General features: G+C 42.7%; 1 protein-coding gene across 2 annotated transcripts in view; it reads left to right on the forward strand.

Annotated features, from left to right (window-relative positions):
* The first annotated feature begins 2,083 nt into the window (after positions 1–2,083).
* The window catches only part of hps3 (HPS3 biogenesis of lysosomal organelles complex 2 subunit 1), a 67,779-nt gene continuing 44,309 nt past the window's right edge, over positions 2,084–25,553 (forward strand). Inside the window, exons 1-6 of one of the 2 annotated variants that reach the window (XM_060834537.1) lie at positions 2,084–2,165; positions 3,233–3,472; positions 4,182–4,700; positions 10,003–10,171; positions 12,477–12,562; positions 16,385–16,577. In XM_060834537.1, coding sequence (XP_060690520.1) covers positions 3,259–3,472; positions 4,182–4,700; positions 10,003–10,171; positions 12,477–12,562; positions 16,385–16,577 — 1,181 coding nt within the window. In that variant the 5' untranslated portion in view covers positions 2,084–2,165; positions 3,233–3,258. Of the gene's footprint in view, positions 2,166–2,928; positions 3,473–4,181; positions 4,701–10,002; positions 10,172–12,476; positions 12,563–16,384; positions 16,578–25,553 lie in introns of those variants that run through there. The other variant, XM_060834538.1, reaches the window with a different exon arrangement.

Genomic DNA, 25,553 nt, shown 5'->3' on the forward strand with positions numbered 1-25,553 from the left:
TAAAAGAGAAATCAGAGACTGAAGCCCACAAATTGGTCAGAAGCACCAATTTGACAATAAGAGCCCAAGATCCCATCAACAATTAATTGTTCGTTTTTTTTAAAATATAAAGTTACCTTCTCAGTCTCTAGTTTCCCAGCCTTGTACTTCCCACTGACTAACGAGAAACAGATGGTGAGTAAAGGAGTTAGTACCATCCATGCCTGACCCATGGCTGACCGTTAACTCAGGGACAACCACCTTCACACCTGAGGCGCCTAAGCCACGCCCCTCATCGCAGGTGCACCCCGGCACGCGGCCCCCACTATCTGACAGGGAGCGCGCAGGGCGGGGAAGCATGTGCCCACCCATTGCATCAACATCTCCTGAATAAGGCTCGCCCATTGGGACACCTGAACATTGATTGACAACAAGACAGACCAATCAACGTAAAGGTCTCCCACCTCTCCCATTCAGAGGCCGGGCAGTTAGCATATCGGGAAACCGGCATATTGATTGGCAGCTTGAAGGATCAATCGTAATGAAGACGCCTGTTTGCCCGCCTCCAAGTTGCGTCACCGACCGGCGACTCGTTAACCCATTGGAAGGCTAAAGATGTGATCGACAGCAGGGTAGACCAATCAAAATGATGGACACGACTGATCTTCTTTTGTTATGTCACTGGGAGGCGGGTTGTTACTCTATTGGATCAAACAGAACAGACCAATCGAAGTGAAGATCCCAGCCCCTTGATTACATTGACAGAAACAGGGCAACATATCTTTTTTAATAACAAAATTGGCAGTTTGCAATGTTCATTTAAAAAGTTGCATTTCGTACTTCAGATTTCCAGCATCGTGCAGACGCCTGCTTTTTGCCCTGGGGGCAATAACAATTTATCGCCCGACCCTTGCCTTTTGATTGACTTTAGAACATCCAATAAACTCCCATTTCCTTATTGATAGACACGTGAATGAATCAATTCCGAGCAGCTATATGGAATTTCACCTCTGTTGGAAAATCTCAGCAGAGTAAACCTTTTCCATCACAAGATAGCATTGCACGTGATTTGTGAACAACTGTCACTAGGAAAAATTGTGTTGCATTTAAGTTACTTTCTGATATTGGCTTTTACGTTTAATTTCACTGTTAATCATTGAAATTTTCATTTATTTTAATAGCATGAATGTTTCAACCCCACCGAAAATGTGAAAGCGATATTTTACAAAACTGTCAGTCTGGAATAATGGAATCAGAGGTGACTAATCGAAGCTGATCACCAACAAATCTAGTCGGGAACTCAGAGGCAGTCCTTCAGACAGAGACCAATTAGAATGTGGAACTTGCAACCGAAGGTGGTTGAGTCAAATAGCATAGGTATATTAAAGGGGAAACGAGCCAAGCCAACGAGGGAGAAATTATTCAAAGAATATACTCATGGAGTGAGATTAGGAGAGGTGGTAGGAGACTCGTTTAAAATATAAACACGAGCAGTGATCTTCTTCCTAACCTCTCCGGCCTATCACCCTCACCTTGACCTCCTTCCACCTATCACATCTCCATCGCCCCTCCTCCCTACCTTTTATCTTAGCCTGCCTGGCACCCTCTCCTCATTCCTGATGAAGGGCTTATGCCCGAAACGTCGAATTTCCTATTCCTTGGATGCTGCCTGACCTGCTGTGCTTTAACCAGCAACACATTTTCAACAGTGATCTGAATAGCCTACTTCTGTGTTGTAATGTAATTTTAATCTCTACTAATAACTCGTGAGTGTAGATGATTTCCTCGTGAGTAGGATGGAGAGATTTCAAGAGGCATGTGTTGTAAAAATGGCAGATGAAATTTAACTGATGACTAAATCGAAACTCAGGAGAGAAATATAAAGGAGAAAGTGAGGACTGCAGATGCTGGAGATCAGAGCTGAAAATGTGTTGCTGGAAAAGCGCAGCAGGTCAGGCAGCATCCAAGGAGCAGGAGAATCGACGTTTCGGGCATGAGCCCTTCTTCAGGAATTCCTGCTGAACGTCGATTCTCCTGCTCCTTGGATGCTGCCTGACTTGCTGCGCTTTTCCAGCAACACATTTTCATCAGAGAAATATAAAGACTACTATTCTTAAGTGCATGGACAGAAACACACGAGGGCGCAGACAGTAAAAGATTTGCAACATCGGAGACCATTAAATCAGGTAAACGAGTTAATCAGCCTCATCTCATCTTCCAATTCCTGTTCCTATAGTCTACAGGTGACTTAACCTCCAGTACTGAAGCGTTGAAGATTTCTGCATCTACACTGTACGTTCGAGGCTCTTGACAGATTTTTGATCTACAAGACTCAAGGGTGATAGGGTGCGGGTGGGAGTGTGTATTATTAAGCAGGAACATCGAATGCAGACCACAACCAAATCCGGTATCATCTTATTGAATGGTGGGACAAATAGTCTGAAATACTATAATTGCTAAGGATCTTATTTGACTTGCCGTAGCGGAGACAGACAAGCAAAAATAAATAGCTGGAGAAACACGAGCCTGGTGTTCCTTCTTCAGAGAGAGCAAAATGGGCCGAATCAAACTTCACCGGAATTGTCACCATTCCAGTTCTCACTGGAAGGCCAGCAACTTCATTTTTAATTTAAAACAAACCTGTCCCTCCACAGACACTGAACATTTTAGAAGCCTTTCCTACTCCGTTGCAGCTTTCACTTTGTTGGGGGAAGTTTGCTGAGTGAGTGTTGACTTTGACTGATTGAATGACGTCCATCGTCTCATTCCCATTGGCCAGACGGCTTCTGATGACGGCTGGGCCATCGAGCTGGCGTTTCCCATTGGCCGAACCCCTTGTGATTGACAGCAAGACTGCCAGGGGTTGGCGCTTCCCATTGGCCGAGGCAACTTAGGGGCGAAAATGTTACAGTGGCTGCGGAAGCGGTCTGGGACATTCCAACAGAAAGGGTCTTGTGTTCACGGGAGAAGCAAAGAAAATGCAACGATGGGAACTTGTAGGAAAGTAATTTTCCTACACCTCGCTTGTCCGCATCAATTACCGACTATAACAGCTTTTGGAGATATAACTAAACGTTAAGTTGCGCTCATTCAATTGCAAGTATATTTATTTTTAGTTGGTAATTTTTTTTTCAAGCCTGGATTTAACTAAAAAAGCTGTGTAATGGTGTTTTCCCCCCTCCACTCTCACTCCCTCTGTCTGATCCTGATGATTTAAAGGCTGCTTACCGATCCCTTCACCTCTTTTTATCAGAAGGAGAGGGTGTCAATGCATTGGAGATGGTGCGAGTGTACAACTGTCACCCGTTCGCCGCCCAGCTAATCGTTCCCGTTCAACACGAACCGGAGACTTTGTGCTGCGGACGGGATACTCTCTTCGTGGTATCCGCCGGGTGTAAAATCGAAGCGTTCAACGTAACTGATAGCGGATGCCAGCCCATCTGCACCTTTAACGCCCTCGGGAAAGTCCGGAAAATAACATTCAGTGAAATAGGTAAAATATTTCCGCATGGTACTCCTTAAGTCATTGCATGTGGAGACCTGATCAAATAACATGTTCGTGAAGGAGGTTATGCTGCGGCTGTACAGGACCTTGGTTAGAACACTGTTGGAATATTGCATGCAATTCTGGTCTCCTTCCTATCGGAAAGATGGTGTGAAACTTGAAAGGGTTCAGAAAAGATTTACAAGGATGTTGCCAGGATTTGAGCTACAGGGAGAGGCTGAACAAGCTGGGGCTGTTTTCCCTGGAGCGTCGGAGGCTGAGGGGTGACCTTTTATAGAGGTTTACAAAATCATGAGGGGCATGGTTAGGATAAATACAAAGTTGTTTCGTTGGGGTGGGGGAGTCCAGAACTAGAGGGCATTGGTTAGGGTGAGAGGGGAAAGATATAACAGAGACATGCAGGGCAACCTTTTCACACACAGGGTGGTATGTGTATGGAATGAGCTGCCAGAGAAAGTGGTGGAGGCTGGTACAATTGCAACATTTAAAAGGCATTTGGATGGGTATATGAATAGGAAGGGGTTAGAGGGATATGGGCTGGGTGCTAGCAGGTGGGACTAGATTGGGTTGGGATATCTGGTCGGCATGAACAGGTTGGAACAAAGGGTCTGTTTCTGTGCTGTACATCTCCATGACTCGAAATGATTCACTTGTCATTCACTTATTTTGTGCCTCCTATTTTCCACCCTCCTTCCAGGGCGCTATCTTGTTGCAATCGAAGAGAAGAGTAGTGTTCTTTCCCTGCGTGTCTATTTCAATTGGAAGGAATGCCAATCCCAAGGGAAGTCCCGAGTTGGCATCCGGATGGTGGGGCATATGCTGCAGGCTCCATTTGAAGGGGTTCCCAAAGATCAGATGGAAATCGTCGAGGTGCCACTCTCGGAGCCCCCTGTCTCCGTTTCTTGTTGCCCCATCAAGGGGGACTTGGTGGTCGGCTGCCACAACAAGGTAGTTTTCTTCCGGCTGCAGGAGGTGACGCTGGCTGGACAGAGCACCGTGTTCGATTTTGAACGATTCCTGGTGGTGCATGTCGGTTTCAAGCTGCTGGAAGTGGCGTTTTGCAATGGCTGCTTGGCCATGATAGGGGACCTGGAAGTGATGGTGCTGAAGCTGGAGAGGACCAGGCAAGTGGCGAACGCAGTGCAGCAACAGGTTGTCCAGAAGGAAGTGCCAGTCAACAAGGACATTGACAGACAAAGCAATGACCCCGGAGAAGGTCAGTAGGAAACTGATCAACACCGTGTACCATGTTGACCTGTGCTTCTACAGTGTTTTACAGTTCTCTGCAAATAATACTGGCAGTCAGATCTCCTCTTGCCTCTGAGTCCATTTGTACTCTCAGTTCAGTGATGGGTGAGTGCTCTGAGGTTATATCAGGCGTTAAGTTGATGCACCCTCCTTTCAAGTGAAAAGGTCCCCTGACACTATTTGGGGCATTCTTTTGGTCTCCTGCCCAATGTTCTTCCCCAGTCAACATCAGGAAGAGAGAATAAAATGTCATTACCACATGGCTGCTTTTGTGGGAGCTGATGGTGCAGATATTGGGTGTCTCAGTGGTTAGCCTTACTACCTCATAGTGCTAAGGATGTGGGTTCGATTCTAACTTTGGGTGACTTTATGTATGGAGTTTGTTCATTCTCCCCTTGTCTGCTCTGGTTTCCTCCCATAGTTCAAAGATGAGCAGGTTAGGTGGATTGGTCATGGGAAATTATCCATTGTGTTCAGCGTTGTGCAGGCTAGGAGGGTTAGCCATGGTAAATGCAGTGTTATGGGGTTTAGTTGGTTGCATTTCTGGGTGCAATGCTCTTCGGAGGGTTGGTGCAGACCTGATGAGCCAAATGGGCTCTGTCTACACTACTTGATTGTGTTTTTTTTTGAAGAAGTAACAAAGAGGATTGATGAGGGCAGAGTGGTAGATGTGATCTATATGGACTTCAGTAAAGCATTCAACAAGGTTCCTCATGGGAGACTGATTAGCAAGGCTAAATTTCATGGAATACAGGGAGAACTAGCCATTTACATACAGAATTGGCTGAAAGGTTTAAGACAGAGGGTGGTTGTGGGGGGTTGTTTTTCAGACTGGAGGCCTGTGACCAGTGGAGTGCCACAAGGATTGGTGCTGGGTCCTCTACTTTTTGTCATTTACATAAATGATTTGGATGTGAACATAAGAGGTACAGTTAGTAACTTTTCAGATGACACCAAAATTGGAGATGTAGTGGACAGTGAAGAGGGTTACCTCAGATTACAACAGGATCTTGACCAGATGGGCCAATGGGCTGAGAAGTGGCAGATGGAGGTTAATTCAGATAAATGCAAGGTGCTGCATTTTGGGAAAGTAAATCTTACCATTAAGTGTCTAAGTCCTGCTAAGGTCCTAGGGAGTGTTGCTGAACAAAGTGACCTTGGAGTGCAGGTTCAGAGCTCCTTGAAAGTGAAGTCGCAGGTATTTAGGATAGTGAAGAAGGCGTTTGGTATGCTTTCTTTTGTTGGTCAGAGTATTGAGTACAGGAGTTGGGAGGTCATGTTGTGGCTGTACAGGACATTGGTTAGGCCACAGTTGGAATATTGCATGCAGTTCTGGTCTCCTTCCTATCAGAAAGATGTTGTCAAACTTGAAGGGGTTCAGAAAAGATTTGCAAGGATGTTGCCAGGGTTGGAGGATTTGAGCTACAGAGAGAGGCTGAACAGTCTCTCTGTCTCTCTCTCTCTCTCTCTCTCTCTCTCTCTCTCTCTGTCTCTCTCTCTGTCTCTCTCTCTGTCTCTCTCTCTCTGTCTCTCTCACTCTCACTCTCACTCTCTCAACAAGGTCTTCTCCCTGAGGTGAGGGGGTCCAGTACTGGATGGCATAGGTTCATGCAGAGGTGGTACGTGTATGGTTTGAGCTGCCAGACAAAGTGATGGAGGTTGGTACAGTTACAACATTTTAAAAGGCATCTGGAAAGGTATATGAATTGGAAGGGTTTAGAGGGACAGGGGCCAAGTGCTGGCAAATGGATTAGAGTAGGATATCTGGTTGGCATGGATGAGTTCGATCCAAGGGTCTGTTTCCATGCTGTACATCTATGATTCTATGACTATAGCAACTTTAAATTTCAAAAGATTTCAAATGGATTGTAAAGTGCTTTTGAGATGTGCTGTAGATTCAAGGGGTGTTCTTTAAATCAGAGTCATTACATTTGCAGTATAGAGGATCCCTCTAGATATGCACTGGTAAAAGCTCATTAAAATTAGCATTTCAGAGGGAGGCAGAGATGTGAAAGTTGGTCATGTTCATGATTGCCAACACTTGCTAGAAAGGTGTCTAAGTGAATGTCTGTTTGCAATATAAAAACTGGAGGAACTCAGGTCTGCCTGCATCTGTGGTCAAAAAGCATTGTTAACATTTTGAGTCCAGTGACTCTTCATCAGTTGTGTCATCTTCCAGCACCACTAATCCCATTGTGTCATCTGCCAAGTCTGAGGTACTGAAGAACAGTTACTGGACTCGAAATGTTAACTCTGTTTTCTCTCCATTGATGCTACCAGACTCAGAGTTTTTCCAGCAATTTCTGTTTTTCTTTCAAACATCCACTATCTGCCGTCCTTGGTAGGGGATACAAATCAATCTGACTGGGACCCCAAACCTTTCTGAATAGTCAAAAGAAAGCCTGTGAATATTGTTTTAGATTGCAGGCAACATTCAACAGGAGAGGCAGTACTTCAGATGAGGTGGGGGAGCAACATCTGATGGGATGGAGAGGTGAAATAGAAAGTTTCAACCAGGACGCTTACAACGTTCTGTTTAAGATCCGTCTGATGCAGTGTAAAATTCCAGTGCAGAGTCCTGTAAATCTCTGCACTGAGAGAGTCTTGCTGCCTAAATGTTCGCAGTTTTATGATTAACAATATCTGAAACAGTAACATGACAGTTCATTACCATTTACACATCATTTGTCTTGAGCATTGTTATCACTTGAATGATGTGGGCCTGCCGTGGGTACATTTCAGTTCAGTAGAAGCTTGGCAGGTAACACAAAAATACTCAGGAAGATGAGCGGTGAGGATGACGTAACTATTGCAGAGGGATGCGGACAGGTTAACCAAATAGACAAAACTTGGCAGATGGAACATAATGTGTGGAAATATGAATCATACACTTTGGCAGGAGGAATAGAAGAGTTGAATATTATTGAAATTGAGAAAGCAGAAAGCTACAGAACAGAGGAATTTTGGAATCCTCTTCAAGAATCACAAAAAGCTAGCCTCCAAGTTCAGCAGGTTATAAGGAAGGTTCTAGATTAGAGTGGTGCTGGAAAAGCACAGCAGTTCAGGCAGCATCTGAGGAGCAGGAAAATCGATGTTTTGGGCAAAAGCCCTTCATCAGGAATAGAGCCCTATTTTGCCCGAAACGTCGATTTTCCTGCTCCTTGGATTCTGCCTGAACTACTGTGCTTTTCTAGCACCACTCTAATCTAGAATCTGTAGTCCTTGGTTTTTACCTAGGTTATAAGGAAAGCAATGAGGATGTTGGCTTTTATTTCAATGGGGACAGAGTCTAAAAATAGGAAGGTTTTGCTGAAATTGTACAAGGCATTAGTCAGACCACAGTTGAAAGACTGAACAGTTGTGGGCTGTTTTATCTAAGGAATGATGTAATGGTATTGGAAGCAATCCAGAGAATGTTTACCAGGCTGATACTAAGTATGGAGGGATTGTCTTGTGAGGAGAGATTTGTAGGAGAAAGTGAGGACTGCAGATGCTGGAGATCAGAGCTGAAAATGTGTTGCTGGAAAAGCGCAGCAGGTCAGGCAGCATCCAAGGAGCAGGAGAATCGATGTTTCGGGCATGAGCCCTTCTTCAGGAGAGATTTGTAGATTGGTTGTGCATTCCTTGAGCTTAGAAGAATGAAAGGCAACATCTTTTGAAACATTCAAGATGCCAGGGGGCTGGACAGGGTGGATGTGGAGAGGTTATTTCTCTCTCATGGGAGATTCTAGGACCAGAGCGCATAATCTGAGTAAAGGCGTCATGCAATGAGGATAAGAGATGAGGATGAATTTCTTCTGAGGGTAATGAAGCTATGGAATTCTTTGCCACAAAAGATTGTCAATGCTGCGTCATTATGTATACTAAAGGCTGAGATGGTCAGAATTTTTAATCTGTAAAGGAATCCAGGGTGAGTAGGGAAGTGGAGGTGAGAATTAACAGAGTAGCCATAATCTGATTGAACAGTGGAACAGCCTCAATGAGCTGAATGGTCTATTTCTGTAACTAAGTCTTATTGTTGTTTCTGTGATGAATTGTGACACAGGTGTTCAGATCTAAAGGTGATTGAGGGCATCTGATATCCTGACTGCTTTTATGTATAACTCGCCAATGTGTAAGCAGATTACCTGGTTATTACCACATTACAGCTTGTGGTTTTGTGCAAATTGGTGGAAGGTAGAAAATTCCATAGCAAATGATTCCAGTTTCATTTGGCAGTCATGTGCATCTGGATATCCCGAGGGCATGAAATCTGCCAAATAAACTGTCTTTTTTCATTTGAAGGAAAAATTGAGTGGGGAGTGTATCAGGCATCTCTGATCAGTAACTGGTTGTATCCAGCCCCACTTGAAGGTTGAAATAACTCATCAGTTGATAAGAACATAAGAGATTAGGAGCAAGAATAGGCCATCTGGCCCTTTGAGCCTGCTCCGTCATTCAATAAAATCATGGCTCCACTTACCCGTCCTCTCACAGTAACCTTTAATTCCTTTCCTGTTCAAACAATTATCTATTTTAGCTTGAAAAGCTTTCAATGAGGAAGCCTCAACTGCTTCACTAGGCAGGAAATTCCACAGATTCACAACCCTCTGGTGAAGAGGTTCTTACACAATTCAGTCCTAAATCTGCTCCCCCTAATTTTGAGGCTATGTCCTCTTGTCCTAATTTCACCTGCCAGTGGAAACATCCTCTCTACTTTTATGTTATCCATTTCCTTCATAATTCTATGTCTTTCTATAAGATTCCCCCTCCTCCTTCTGAATTCCAATGAATATAATCCCAGACTACTCCGTCTCTCCTCATAAGCAAACCCCTCAACTCCGGAATCAATAGTGCATCCTTTCTCAAGTAAGGAGACCAAAACTGCACGCAGTACTCCAGACATGGCCTCACCAGCACTCTATATACAGCTGCAGCATAACCTCTCTGCTTTTAAACTCAATCCTTTCAGCAATGAAGGACAAAATTCCATTTGCCTTCTTAATTATCCGTTGCACCTGCAGACCAACTCTTTGTGATTCATGCACAAGGACACCCAGGTCCCTCTGCACAGCAGCATGCTGCAACTTTTTACCATTTAAACAACAGTCCTTTTTACCTTTATTCAACTAAAATGGACGACTTCATATTTATTAACATTGTACTCCATCTGCCAGACCTATGCCCCTCTGCAAAGTTTCACAGTAGGATCCTATTGCTAGCAACCCATGCTATAAAGATGTAAGCCAATCTCAATCCTGATGCATTTATCCAATTTATTTTCATTGCAGCATCTCTTGGCCAAGGACAGGATGAATTTGTTTTCTTTCAAAGGCCTTTGGAGTTGCTCGGTGACGACACTTGGGGGTCAGGAGTTTTGGTCAATTTGGAGTGGACAGGTGTGGAAGGTTTGACAACTGAGCTGCAGAATAGTTTGTACTTACGACGGATTTTATACAGGTGAGGCAGGCTTGATCTTTGGGATCTGTAAATGGTCACTGTGTATAAAATTAATTTTGTAAATGCTGCACTTGTTTGCCTAACATTTTAAATAGTGTTAAATGGGTGTATCACTTGAGAATAAATCATTTTCATATAACCAGTCACTCTTCCCATGTGACTACTGATCAGATCAAAGCAATGTGGTTGACTCTTATGGTGGCACAGTGGTTAGCACTGCTGCCTCACAGTGCCAGGGACCTGGGTTCAATTCCCACCTCAGGCGACTGACTGTGTGGAGTTTGCATGTTCTCCCCGTGTCTGCATGGGTTTCCTCCGGGTGCTCCGGTTTCCTCCCACAGTCCAAAGATGTGCGGGTCAGGTGAATTGGCCATGCTAAATTGCCCGTAGTGTTAGGTAAGGGGTATATGTAGGGGTATGGGTGGGTTGCGCTTCAGCGGGTCGGTGTGGACTTGTTGGGCCGAAGGGCCTGTTTCCACACTGTAAGTAATCTAATCTAAGACTCTTTTACATTCTTATGTGATGCAGGTGTCCTTAGTAAGGCTCATCCATATTCCTTCAAACTAGACAACCACGTTGTTGTAGTCTGATTTTACATCCAGGCCAGATTTCCTTCCTTAAGTGACATTTATAACAATTGATGTGATTGTCATTAGTCAAACCTTTCTTAATTCCAGATTTTTATTGGGATTCACATTTCACCATCCTACCATTGTGGGATTTGACCTCATGTCCCTAGAACAACTTCTGGATTACTAGTTCAGTGACATTAACGCCAAGCCATGACCTCTGTGATTCTGCCTCTGCTAACCTAACCAACTCTCCAACAGCATGGGACAATCTCAGATTTTGTTTTGATGACTGTCCCCTCTCACATTCCTTTAGGAAAGCTGAAATATGTTACAAAGGAGTGTAAAATGACTTTCAGTGGTCGAACATGGGCTCAGACTCATGGTTTGCCAATTAGAATCCTGATCTTGACCACATTGTCTTGTAGAAAAGCTCAGTACAGAGGCTGTCTGGGTCCTTGTGCCAACTATATGATGCAATGTAGGTCGAGCAGTCGACACTTTTAACTTTATTCATCAATGGATAGGGACACACTTGGAGGTAACATATTAGTTGTAGCTTTTCATTTCTTTGCACTGGTGCCGATCAGACCAGACGGTCCTGCAGGGGAGACAATAGCCTAGTGGTATTAACACCAGACTATGAATCCAGAGACCCAGGTTATGTCCCGGAGATCTGGGTTTGAATTCTGCCATGGTAGATGGTGACATTTGAATCCAATATAAATCTGGAAGAACGAGTGTGGAAATAGGCCCTTTGGCCCAACAAGTCCACACCGACCCTCCAAAGAGTAACCCACCCAGACCCATTTCCTTCTGGCTAATGCACCTAACATTATGGGCAATTTATCTGGCCTGCACATCCTTGGATTGTGGGAGGAAACCCACACAGACATGGGGAGAATGCACAAACTCCACACAGTCACCCGAGGCTGGAATCGAACCTGGGTCCCTGGTGCTGTGAGGCAGCAGTGCTAACCACTGAGCCACTGTGCCACCATAAGAGTCAACCGCATTGCTGTGAAAGAATAGAAAAATTAATAGGAAAAAAACAGTTGCGATAACAAAGGTCACGTGAATTTTTAACTGTGAATGGAATCTGATTTCCAAAATATGCTGTATTTTTGCATAGAAAGAAAATCTCCTGTCTTTGTTCAATTAAACACAGAGAAACTATTTCTGCTGACCAGGGAAGGTGAGGGGAGATATTAACTAGAAAACACATTAAATATAACTGGTAAGACACCAGAGCAAAATGTATGCAGCACATTAAAATGCCTTGGAGTGTCTTCCCTGAAAGTAATGGAAGCAGGTTTAATAGTTACTCTTTTACATTGGGAATTGGATGTCAATTTTAAAACTAATTGCTGGACTGTGGAGAAAGTGGGAGAGTTGGATTAATTGCATATGAGGGGCTAAATGGTCTCTAATTACACTACCTCATTTTGTGTTCTTTCCTACTTTTAATTGTCTTCCCCACCAAGCCTTCCCTCCCAAAACATTCTTCTATGTTTTAGCCTTATTTTCTTGCTTTCAGAGCCTGAGTATATCACCTGTCCCCGGGGTCGCTATTCATGCATCATCATCATCATCAACCATCAACCATTTGGCAAGCAGCACAGATTCCAACAATAATGTCCATTTCAACTCTTCTCCAATTTGGGATTTTGTTTTAAAATAGAGAGTGCCTTGAAAGATAAATTGTAATCTTGCCTTGTACTTTTTTCCAATCAAAGGCGTTTTTCTCCCGACCTGGCTCACATTTATTCTGTTGAAGAGACGGCTCTGCATTCCCTACAGTTACTCCCAATGTTCTCTACAGGTACTGTAACCGATAGCACAAATTCTGGATTAACTTCATTTGATTAAGATCGAATATCAGAGGGATTCAGTGTAAAACTTCCCCTCAGGCAATTCAACCTCAATTATGTGATGAAAATCCAGATGTGTTCCTGTGTGTGTTTTGCACCTTTTGTTGTGTGTACAATTATTGTTTTGCATGTCATGTTAGTTGGTTAGTCCACGCCAATGGCTCATGCTGTATAGCCAATCAGCTCTTCCCAATCCCTTGAACAGAGCATGTAATCAGCCATGGTCTGCATTTTTAATTCTGCCAATACTCCCAATTATTTTCTCTCAGTTTTATTCCTGTTTCATTTTGTTTTATTCAGCTGAACTTTTCTTACCGTTATCTTTTCTCCTTATTACAATTGTTCTTCCTCCCAGGTTCTTTTACACTGAAACTCTTCACACTGTCCGACCCAGAATTAATTTCCATTCCCAGGTTCTGGCCTTCCCTGGCTCTCTTGAGTCAATCTCTCTTTCCTTTTAAACCTTGAGTCCTGACATTTGCATCCTAGCAATTCCCCCGAACTGCATGTTTCCCTTTAGCCGTAGAACTAGATCAAATCAACTGAGTGAAATTAGAGAATGCTGAATTTTGAAGAGAAAGGAAAGGTAAATTGAAAAGAAAAAACAAACGTTACATTTTTTAATTAAAAAGACCAAAGTATTTTATATGCAGCTCAGACAGAAACAGGAAAATATACAAAAACTGATGTGAAATTACTGCACGAGTGGACGGAAAGAAACTAAAGATAAAGAAAACAGGAAATGAAAGCTTTACAGAAAGAGGAAGACCCGGTGAGAGAGATTTAGACTGACTGACAAGAAAATGACAATGAGACAGGAGAGGAATTGTTTTTAAAAGTTGTTCCTGTGATGCAAGTGTTACTGGCAGAGCCAGCATTTATTGGTATATACAGTTCCCCAGAAAAGGTAACGATAAGCCTAAACACACAGATTACAAACTCTCATGGCGATTAAACAAAACGACAGGAAATGCTAATGAATTTTTTGCAACCAATCTGCAAATAGGAAAAGCAGTCAAGGTGAAGCTTGGTTACAGCAAAGGGCAACACACATGTTATATTTCCTCTTATTCATTCGTGGGATGAGGGAATCGCTGACTAGGTCAGCATTTATTGCCCAGAGGGCAGTTAAGAGTCAACCACTTTGCTGTGGCTCAGGAGTAAAGTGTAGGCCAGACCAGTTAAAGATGGCAGTTTTCTTCCCTAAAGGACATTAGTGAACCAGATAGGTGTTTTCAACAATCGACAATGTGTTCATAGTCATTAAACTGGCTCTTAATGCCAGTTCTTTTTTCATTGGCAGATGCTGGAATTTGAATTCATAGCATAATTTGAACCTGGATCTCCAGAAATCACCAGGGTCTCTGGATTATTAATCTAGTGATCATACCACTAGGCCATCGCCTTCCCAACATTCCCTTTCTCTCTGTTAAGGAACTTGCTTTTTTAAAGACTTGTAAAATAAATTGCTGGCATTTTCTGCTTTCATTACAAAAACTTGGTAGAGGAATGTGTTATAAGAAGAGCAATTTTTGGAGAGGTTATACAAATTAGGCTTGTTTTTCTTGCAAGATATTAAAAAGAAATGACAGGGTAGATAAACTATTTACATTGGTTGGAGATTCTAGAATGAGGGGGCATAGTCTGAGAATTAGGGCCATTCTGTAGAGGACAGATGTTAGGAAGCATTTCCCCACACAAAGGATGGTAGATATTTGCATCTGTCTTCCACAAATGGCTGCGTATGCAGGATTAGTTGTTAATTTTAAATCTGAAATAGATACATTTTAGTTGAACAAAGTTGTTAATGGATATTGTCCAAAGGCAGGTACATGCATTAAGGCCACAAATCAGCCACGATCTCATTAAATGGTGGGAAAGGCTGAGGGGCATGAATGGCCTCCTTCTATTCTGTGTTCCATAACAAAAGTACTGACGCAGGGCCCCGGCTAGTTTGGTTGCACATCTTAGATATATGTAAAATTTTACATTAATATATTGTCTGTGCCATACTTTCATCTGATCAAAGAAAAACAAAAGTAACAAATCATAACCACACAGATGTGCACATGCTAATACACAAGTAGTGTTTTCTAAATCTTATGCATTAAATAAACCTAAGACTGCTTTGAATACACCGGAATATCTCCGCTCCCTATAGTTTATTGATGTGTGATCTTGAAGGTACAGCCTATGTAAACGTAGATGTTCCTTCATGGCAGAATAGTCAAGCTCTTGCAAATCCACTTGCCATCCAGTTCATCATGGGCACAGTGAAGGGATACATACCAGGGATGTTTGAAGCATTGCCTGCACTTTCTCTATGCACAGCTGCATCCTAAGAAATGTACACTGTATGAGGCGAAGATGATTATGTTCTTCATCTGGTGGTGATTGAAACATTCCTGGTGGAACTTAGGTGATGTTGAGGCTAATTTGCAGCAATAGGACAGGATGCTGGAGACGATTACATTTCTGATGCGTTGCTGATTTCTCTCCCCACGTTCTCTCTCTCTCTCTCTTTCTCTCTCTCGTTTTCTTTTTTTTCTTTTTCTCTCTCTCTCTCCTTTTTCTCTCTCTTTCTTTTTCTCTCTCTTTCTCTCTCTCTCTCTTTTTCTCTCTTTTTTCTCTCTCGCTCTCTCTTTTCTCTCTTTTTCTCTCTCTTTCTTTCTCTCTCTCCTCTTCTCTCTTTTTTCTCTCACTTTCTCTTTCTCTCTCTCTCTCTCTCTCTCTCTCTCTCTCTTCTCTCTTTTTTCTCTCTTCTTTTCTCTCTTTCTTTCTCTCTCTCTTTCTCTCTTTTCCTCTTTTTTCTCTCTCTTTCTTTTCTCTCTTTCTTTCTCTCTCTCTCTCTTTCTCTCTCTTTTTCTCTCTCCCTTTTTTCTCTCTCTCTCTCTTCTCTCTCTTTCTCTCTCTTTCTCTCTCTCTCTTCTCTCTTTTTTTCTCTCTCTCTTTTTCTCTTTTTTCTCTCTCTTTCTCTTTTTTCTCTCTCTTTCTCTCTTTTTTCTCTCTTTCTTTCTTTCTTTCTTTCTCTCTCTCTTTCTCTCTTTTTCTCTCTCTCTCTTTCTTTCTTTCTTTCTTTCTTTCTTTCTTTCTCTCTTTCTTTTTTTCTCTTTCTCTCTCTTTTTCTCTCTCTCTCTTTCTCTTTTTTCTCTCTCTCTCTTTCTCTCTCTTTTTCTCACTCTCTCTCTTTCTCTTTCTTTCTCTCTTTCTTTTTTTCTCTCTTTCTCTCTCTTTTTCTCTCTTTCTTTTTTTCTCTCTTTCTCTCTCTTTTTCTCTCTCTCTTTCTCTTTTTTCTCTCTTTCTCTTTCTTTCTCTCTTTTTTTCTCTCTCTCTCTTTTATTCTTTCTCTCTTTTTTTCTCTCTCTCTTTTTTCTCTCTCTCTTTTTCTCTCTTTCTCTCTCTCTCTCTTTTTCTCTCTTTCTCTCTCTCTCTCTTTCTCTCTTTTTCTCTCTCTCTCTCTCTTTTTCTTTTTCTCTCTCTCTTTTTCTCTCTCTCTCTCTCCTGCAGTTGTGACTGTCTCACTGTGGTGTGGATGCTTAGCATATCAGCTCAGCTGAACCCTGTAGTGCCTGGTTTCGGTTGCACCATCTGGTGTTCAGACTGCAATGTAAGAACTGGGCAGGTACTCGGTCTATCTGCAGATCATATCATTAACCTCTCGAATCAAGGTGACCAATGTCTTCGATGGCTCTAACGGTCATTATGCTTTAAGTATTTTACAAAAGCATTAGAATAATACACATCTTTTCTCTTTATTTTGTCTTTTGGTCTAGGAGATTTGGAATCGGCTGCTGGCCCTGGGAGTAAGGACAAGCAGGTGCTCAGCCTTTTCTGCTTCTTTTCGTTGCCACATGTAGGGTGCCTGTATGCAGTTGGCAATATGGTACAGCAGCTCTCCACCTATAACTATCCAGAAAAGGCCAAGCAAGCAGTGATTAGTCCTCAGTTCCTGCACGTCATTACCAGGTACAAAGAAATTCGGTCAAGGAATATTCTTGCCATCAGACCTTTAAGCGTGCACGTTAGGAGCACCATTCAATTTGAACATGACTGATCGGTATGTGTTCCAGATTCCATATACCACTGATAACCTGGGATTTCCTTTCCTCGCAAGAATCTATCAACCTCCACCCTCAAGATAGTCAATGATAACTCCCCTCCGTCACAATCTGAGCTAGAGAGTTTCAAAATTTTCCAACCCTCAGAAAAAAAATTTCCTTCATCCGTGTCACAAAAAGGTGTCCAGTTATGTTTAAAAGCAATTAAATTTGGTTCTGGATACATCCACAGTCGGAGGCCTCAGTTTCATTTAATGTCCACCTAGTAGAGGCCACCTTATTAAAGCAATCAAATCACCCCCACCTCTTCTAAACTAGTGAAAACAAGCCCAATCTTTCCGCATTGTAATAACCGACTCATTCCAGTTATCAGTAAAGCCGCTCTGAACTTCCTCCTAGACATTTACATTCTTCCTTAAATAAAGAAACCACAATTGCACACAGTATTTGATATGTGGTCTTATCATTGCTGTGAACAAGTGAAGCATGACATCCTTAAATTTGTGTTCAGTTCCATTTGTATTAAAGACTAACATCCCATTAACATTCTTCCTCACTTGCTGTGCCTGCATAATAATATTTCCTGACCGGTCCATGGGAACCCCTGGATCCCAGCACACTTTGGAATTCTGCAGTCATTTCCATTTAAATAATACTTTTTTTTAAATGATTCGTGCCAAAATAAACAACTTCACATTTTCTCACTTTATTCCAGTGGAACCTTTTCAGAATCTCACAAATTTTGCATATTTAATACCAATACATATGCTACTTCATTGGCCACCCTTTTTAAAATTCCAGCGTGAAGTCCAGTAAGACGTAGACAAACATCAAACTACAGCTCCATCAATTTGTTCAATTCTATTTCCATTAGGGGTGGCACGTTGGCTCAGTGGTTAGCACTGCTACCTCGTAGCACCAGGGATTTGGGTTCAATTCCACTCTCAGGTGACTGTCTCTGTGGAGTTTGCAATTTCTCCCTGTCTGCGTGAGTTTCCTCTGGATGCTGCGGTTTCTCCCACAATCCAAAGATGTGCAGGTTAGGTGGATTGCCCATGGGAGATGTAGGGTAACAGGGATAGAATGGGGGAGTGGGACGAGGTGGAATGCTCTTTGGAAGGTCAGTGTGGACTCGATGGGCTGAATGGCCTACTTCAACACTGTAGGGATTTTATAATTCTAGTGATAACTTTGCCAAGTTCCACTTTTATTTTGATGGTCTGATGCACAGCTGTTTTCCTGTTGAAGGGCTTATGCCTGAAATGTCGACACGCCTGATCGTCGGATGTGGCCTGACCATCTGTACTTTTCCAGCACCACACTCTTCGATTCTGATCTCCAGCATCTGCAGTCCTCACTTTCTCTTTAGTGAATTAAATCAGAATTATACCTTGTATTCGCATCTCAGTAAAACCAGACAGTCAAAAACCTCCAATAGCTACTTCAATGGTTCCCAACTGGACTTTTGAATAACTAATCCTAGACTTTGTGACTAATTAATTTCCAGTCATAAGTTTTGTATCTCAAACAAAAGACTTACCTATTTATTAAATACATAGTAACCTTAGCAGAGAGGAAATTAAAGATGGTAATCTAATTTATGTTTATGCTTTAAACTTGAAGACTTGTTTTCCATCCCACTTACGCAAAGACAGACTGGCAAACAGACAAGGGTAAGGGAGGGATAGAAGAAAGCAAGAAAAACTAGTCAGAATACTTAAATGGATTTCACAATGCGTTGTTTCACAGCATAGATTTTTTTTAAAAATCTTGATCAGGGTCAATTCATCCAGATAAAGGTGTTCTACTTTATAAGATTCCAAAATTTGGTCTGTGAGATTAGGCAAGGAACTTTCAAATCTTGTGCTGTGTTTTCAGCACTCAAACTCATTTTCTAAGCGATCAGAATTCAGAAAACCAACTTCAACCATGATTCCTCCCTGAGAGGCCAACTGTTTGTCCTGAGGCCTCAATTACCATTTAGCATCTGTTTGAACATAGGGTCTCTTCCAGACTTGACAGAACCAATTAGAACATAGAACAATACAGCGCAGAACAGGCCCTTCGGTCCTCGATGTTGCGCCGACCTGTGAACTATTTTCAGTTCGTCCCCCTACACTAACCCACCATCATCCATGTGCTTACCCAAGGATTGTTTAAATCTCCCTAATGTGGCTGAGTCAACTACATTAGCAGGCAGGGCATTCCACACCCTTACCACTCTCTGCCTAATGAACCGCCTCTGACATCTGTCTTAAATCTATCACCCCTCAATTTGTAGTTATGCTCCCTTGTACAAGCTGACATCATCATCCCCGGAAAAAGACTTTCACAGTCTACCCTATCTAATCCTGTGAACGTCTTGTATGATTTATCAAATCCCCTCTTAGCCTCCTTCTTTCCAGTGAGAACAGACCCAAGTCTCTCAGCCTGTCCTTATTAGACCTTCCCCACAGACCAGGCAACATCCTGGTAAATCTCCTCTGCATATTTTCTAACGCTTCCACATCCTTGCCGAAATATGACAACCAGAACTATGCACAATATTCCAAATGTGGCTGCACCAGCGTTTTGTATAGTTGCAGCATCATATTGCGGCTCTGGAATTGATCCCTCTACGAATGAAACCTAACACATCATATGCCTTTTAATAGAAAATTACCAGGTAGTGACACATTAATAGCCAACTTCTGCACTGTATTTAAACACAATGCTATTCCCATGATCGCTGTGTCTGTAGAAGCCCTTTTAATCAAGGATCAGCCTGCAATTAGGCTCCAGACATGAGTTTGTTTAGTCTGTTGTTTTCCTTGAACTACAAGTTGTTTCAAACTCTACAAGTCATCTTCAACTCCAATCTGAACTTGATAAAAGAATTTTTTTTTAAAAGTCATGAAAAATTAGCAATGTTTCTTACTGTAGAGAAGACTGAAGCAAAATATTTATGATTATATTTGCTATTTCTTTATTTACCATTAACTCTCCGTTACGTCCACACACCCCGTCCCCGCGCCTGCAGAAGGACCAACACTCATTTTACATCCACTTCCCTTTGAGATACCTGTAGAAACTCTTGCCATCTGTTTTTACATTTCTAGCCAGCTTTGTCTTGTGTTTGAATTTAAATTTGTCCTGATGAACCCTTTCGCCATTCTTTGAAGTCTGACCTGCCCCTGTGCAGGTCTTTGCTTTTGTCCTTAAGTTTGAACAAAGGCTTGGTATACAATACAACACGACACATTTACAATATATTCTGTTAATGAGTAGTCATCCTTACCTTTTGGATTGGCAAGTAGCGGTTCAATTTAGGTGCAACATCGCCCGATTCGTAGGCACTTTCCCACTAAATGACTACAACCCAGTCAGGGGACAAGATTCAGAAATGTGTATGCAGTTCACTAGATCACCTCAGTGTCAGTCAGCTGATTTAGAGAGATGACTGTTCAAAGATCAAAATTTGACTACTATTTGAGCATTCAGTGGTATATGCAAACAGTAAAAATGCTCGACTGGGCAATGCTTAACACAGACATAAAACACGTATCTGGAACATCAGAAAGAGAAGCAAGAGTAGCCCAAAAGTCAGCTGATCTTTGACCTCAACACTTGGTCCTCACCTTAACGTCAATTCTTGACTTCTTTAGATTTAGAAAATCTCTCCATCCCAGTCTTGAATACACTCAACAGCTGGAGTAGAGAATTCTAAAGGTTTACAATTTTGTGAAAGAATTTCTCCTCATCTCAGGATATAGCCTGAAACCTGTCTCTGGTTTATGACTCTGGTTCAGAGTCAGAATTCTTTGAAAGGTTGATACAAAGAATTATATGTTCATAGTCACCTCATTCTGCTAAACCCTGGCGGATTGACTCGTTCAAATTACTCTCTGCTTCGCCACCAACCAATGTTGTGACTCTTTGTTGCAAGCCTGCTACAAAAATGTTTCAGATCCATTTCCATTGATTTGTTTTGTTGTAGTCATATGTACCTAAGTACAGTGAAAAGTTTTATTTGGCGAGTAGTACAGGCAGATCGTAGCAAGCAAGGACATACATATCATAGGGCACCTGGAGAGAGGCCGAAAAGCAAGATCACAACATTAGGGTTGAAGTTAGGGAGGTCCATTTGTCAGTCTAATAACAGCAGGGAAGAAGCTGGTCTTGAACCTGTTGTTCGCGGGTTCAAACCTCTGGATCTTCTGCCTGATGGAAGAGAGTATTAACGTGGTAGGAGGGGTCTTTGATGTTGGCTGGCTTTCATGATGGTCTGGGCTGTGCACACAATTTTCTGTAGTCTCTTATCGTCCTGGGCAGAGCACTTGCCCTGACAAGACATTATGCACCCAGATAGGATGCTTTCTATAATGTATCTGTAAATGTTGGTGACAGTCCTTATGGACATGCTGAATTTCCTAAGCCTTCTAAGGAAGAAGAGATGTTGTTGTGCCACCTTGACCATTGCATCTGCTTGAGAGGTCCAGGACAAATAGTTGGTTATCGTTACTCCTAGTAACTTAATACTGTTGACCCTCTTCACATCGCTCCATGGAGGTCAATGGGGTCGTATCCTTCTCCTTTTTCCCTGACAGCAGAGAATTCTAAATTCTGTTCTGAGGTTTGATTCAGTTTACAAGGCACTAGACTCACACAAACCTGATTTAACACTTGCCAGCACACAGGGTAATTTGGAATATTTCTCATCCCATTTGTCAATCATTTTGCAACGGATCTGGATTCCCATGTAGGCCAGCCCATATCAGATCGGCAGATTTCCTTCACCAAACGTGAACCAGGTTTTATTTACAACACTCGACACAGTATCCATTTCAGTGGTGGGATTCAATATTATAAATTACAATTTGAAAAAAAATGTGAATGCAGGAAATCTGAAGTAAAACCAGAAATTAGAGTCATAGAGATGTACAGCATGGAAACAGACCCTTCAGTCCATGCTGACCAGATATACCAACCCAATCTAGTCCCACCTGCCACATCCCTCCAAACTCTTCCTATTCATATACCCATCCAGATGCCTTTTAAATGTTGTAATTGTACCAGCCTCCACCACTTCCTCTGGCAGCCCATTCCACACACGTACCACCTCTGAGTGGAATAAGTTGTCCCTTAGGTCTCTCTTATATCTTCCCCTCTCACCCTAAACCTATGCCCCCTAGTTCTGGATTTTCCCCACCTCAGGGAAAAGACTTTGTTTATTTATTCTATCCATGCCCCTATAATTTTCTAAACCTCTATAACGTCACCCCCTCAGCCTCTGGTGCTCCAGGGAAACAGCCCCAGCCTATTCAACTCTCCTTTTAGCTCAAACCCTCCAACCCTGGCAACATCCTTGTAAACTTGAGGAAGGCAGGCTCGTCTGGGATTTGAACCTGGGATCTCTCGCAAGTCTGCCCAGTAGAAGACCCAAAGCAAGAATCATACCCATAGACCAACAAGCCACAGGCCAAAATTTTATTCCAAGTTTGTGTTGAATTCAAATTTCACCATCTGCCACATTGGGATTTGAACCCATGCCCCCAGAATATTAGCATAAAATTCTCCAGTAATCCCAAGGCATTATCTTTACACCACCACCTCCAGTTGCTTAGAAACTTGAGTTCTGAAGAAGGGTCACTAAACTCCAAGCAGAGTTAGTGTTTCTTCTTGAGAAATACTGCCAGACCTGCTGAGTTTCGGTTTTTGTCCCCACCTTAAATCAGCACCACATTAATAAACATTCACTCCCTCTACCACCAATGCATGCATTAAGTACCTTCTACAAGATGCACTGCAACAACTCACCAAGCCTCCTTGGACAGCATCTTCCAAACGCACAGCCTACACCATAAAGGGCAAATTGCTACACTGGGACATCACCACCTGCAAGTTGCCCTCTGGATTACTGCCCAGACTTGTAACAGTCCCAAGGGGGTCCATTGTGTCTGCACTAACTCTGCAGATGAGCATCAATACTACTCCAGCTTTTTCCCAGCTAGACATCATTGTTTAATTTAATGAAATATAAACAAGTTGTAGCGAGAGAGACCCACAAGCTGTCTGATATTTGACATTAATACGTCATGCTAGCTTCTAGGTGATGCAGATTGCTTAGATAGAATTTGAGGCATTTCTCATCATTGTGATAGAATATTTCAAATTCAACACCTTATCAGAACATGTTCTGGTGCAGTACAAGTAGAAAATGCTGGAAGTACTCTAAAGACCTGGTAGCATGTGTCTGAGAGCAATAGAATTAATCGTTCAAGTCTTTGACCCTTCTTAAGAACTCAGGAAAAATTAGAAATGTATTAGATTTTGAACAAATAACTTTAATGCCATAGAAGCGCCAGCCAATAACAATCTCCAACAAGAGAAAATCTAGCAGTTGCTCTTTGTTATTCACAGTCTGATAGAATTTTGCCGCACAGGAGGAGGCCCTTTGGCCCATCCTGCCCATGCAGGTCATGGAGCACCTCTCATCCCATTTGCCAATGCTCGTAGCCTTGGTATGGAATCTCAAGGGATCGTCTAAACAGTTCTTAAATGTTGTGATGCATCCCACCTTTACCATCTGTTCAGGCAATAAGTTCCAGATACCCACCACTCTCTGGGTGAAAAAAATTCTTCCTTGAATCCGTTCTAAACCTGTCCTTGCCTTCAATCTATTCCTCTAGTTATTGATCGCTTTCATAAGGCGAAAGTTACTTTGTATCTGTCCTATCTATGAAGACAGTGGGTACTGCAAGTGCTGGAAACCAGAGTCTAGATTAGAGTGGTGCTGGAAACGCACAGCATGTTAGGCAGCATCCGAGGAGTAGGAAAATCGATGTCTTGGGCAAAAGCCCTTCATCAGGAATGACTGATTCCTGATGAAGAGCTTTTGCCCAAAACATCGATTTTCCTGCTCCTCTGATGCGACCTGATCTACTGTGCTTTTCCAGCACCACTCTAATCTTGACTCTTTCCTATCTATGCCCCTCGTAATTTTGTAAAATTCAGTCAGGTCTCACTCAGCCATCTCTGTTCGAAGGAGAACAAGCCCAATCTATCTAGTCTCTCTTCATAGCTGGAATACACCAGCCCAGGCTACATCTTGACAAATCACCTCTGCATCTTCACTAGTGCAATCACATTCTCTTAATAGCACGTGGACCAGAGCTGCACACAGTACTCCATAGTATTAAACTTGATGAATCTTCCACTCTCAACAGATTATCATAGAGTCATTGAGATGTACAGCAGAAACTGATCTCAGCCAGCCATTTAAATACTATGGCTGCAAGAGCAGGTCAGCGACAGAGAATTTGATGTCAAATTCTCCTGTCCACCATCTGCAAGGCACAAGTCAGGAGTATGATGGAATACTCCCCACTTGCCTGGATGGGTGCCGCTCCAACAACACTCAAGAAGCTCAACATAGGGGCGGCACGGTGGCACAGTGGTTAGCACTGCTGCCTCACAGCGCCAGGGACCTGTGTACAATTCCTGCCTCAGGCGACTGACTGTGTGGAGTTTGCACGTTCTCCCCGTGTCTGCGTGGGTTTCCTCCGGGTGCTCCGGTTCCCTCCCACAGTCCAAAGATGTGTGGGTCAGGTGAATTGGCCATGCTAAATTGCCCATAGTGTTAGGTAAGGGGTATATGTAGGGGTATGGGTGGGTTGCGCTTCAGCGGGTCGGTGTGAACTTGTTGGGCCGAAGGGCCTGTTTCCACACTGTAAGTAATCTAATCTAATCATCCAGGACAAAGCAGCCCGCTTGATCAGCACCACATTTATAAACATTGACTCCGTCTACCATGAATGCACGCATTGTGTACCTTCTACAAGATGCACTGCAACGCTCACCAAGACTCCTTAGATAGCACCTTTCAAATCCACAACCTCTATCATAAAGGGCAAATTGTTACTTTGGGACATCACCACCTGCAAGTTGCCCTGTGTGTCCTAGACCATCCTGACTTGGAACAATGTCACCATTCCCTCTCTATGACTGGGTCAAAAGATAGATACGTAGAAAGTAGGAACAGGAGTAGGCCATTCAGCCATTTGAGCCTGCTCTGCCATTCAATATGATCATGGCTGATCATCCAACTCAGTAACAAAAACTAAATGCTGAAAGAAACTCAGTAGGTTTGGTAACATCTGTAGAGAGCAAACAGAGCTAACATTTTATGTCCGGTGACCATTTATCAGTACAGTTCTGACGAAGGGTCACTGGATTCGAAATGTTAATTCTGCTTCTCTCCCTCTACAAATGTTGCTAGACCTGCTGAGTTTCTCCAGCACTCTCTGTTTTTTGTTTCAGATTTTCAGCATCCAGAGTTCTTTGTCTTTATCCAGTCAGTACCCTGTTCCTGCTTTCTCTGTATCTCCTTTGATTCTCGTATCCCTAACAACTATATTGAACTCCTCATTGAAAATGTTCAATGTTTTGGGCTCTACTGCTTTCTGTGGTAGAGAATTCCACAGACTCGCCACTCTCTGGGTGAAGATATTTCTCCTCATCCCTGTCTTAACTGACCAACCCCATATCATTAGACTGTGACTCCTGGTTCTAGACTCCCCAGTCAACCGGGCCATCCTTCCTACATTCACCCTGTCTAGTCCTGTTAAAAGAAATTAATTTCGGATGCAATTTCCCCCTCATTTTTCTAAACTCCAGTGAATACAGTCCTAACTAAATTTGGTCTCTCTTGATATGGCAGTCCTGCTATCAGTCTGTTAAACCTTTGCACACCCTCCATGGCCAGAATATCCTTCCTCCGATAAGGAGGCCAAACCTATATACAATACTCGAGCTGTAGTCTCCCCACACCCTGGAGCTAGCTGCCTGACGGCACAGCGGGTGTACCTACATCAAATAACTAAAACAGTTCAAGAAAGTAGAGCTC

This window comes from Hemiscyllium ocellatum, chromosome 13 (assembly GCF_020745735.1).
Source record: "Hemiscyllium ocellatum isolate sHemOce1 chromosome 13, sHemOce1.pat.X.cur, whole genome shotgun sequence".
In the NCBI taxonomy this organism is placed as follows: domain Eukaryota; kingdom Metazoa; phylum Chordata; class Chondrichthyes; order Orectolobiformes; family Hemiscylliidae; genus Hemiscyllium; species Hemiscyllium ocellatum.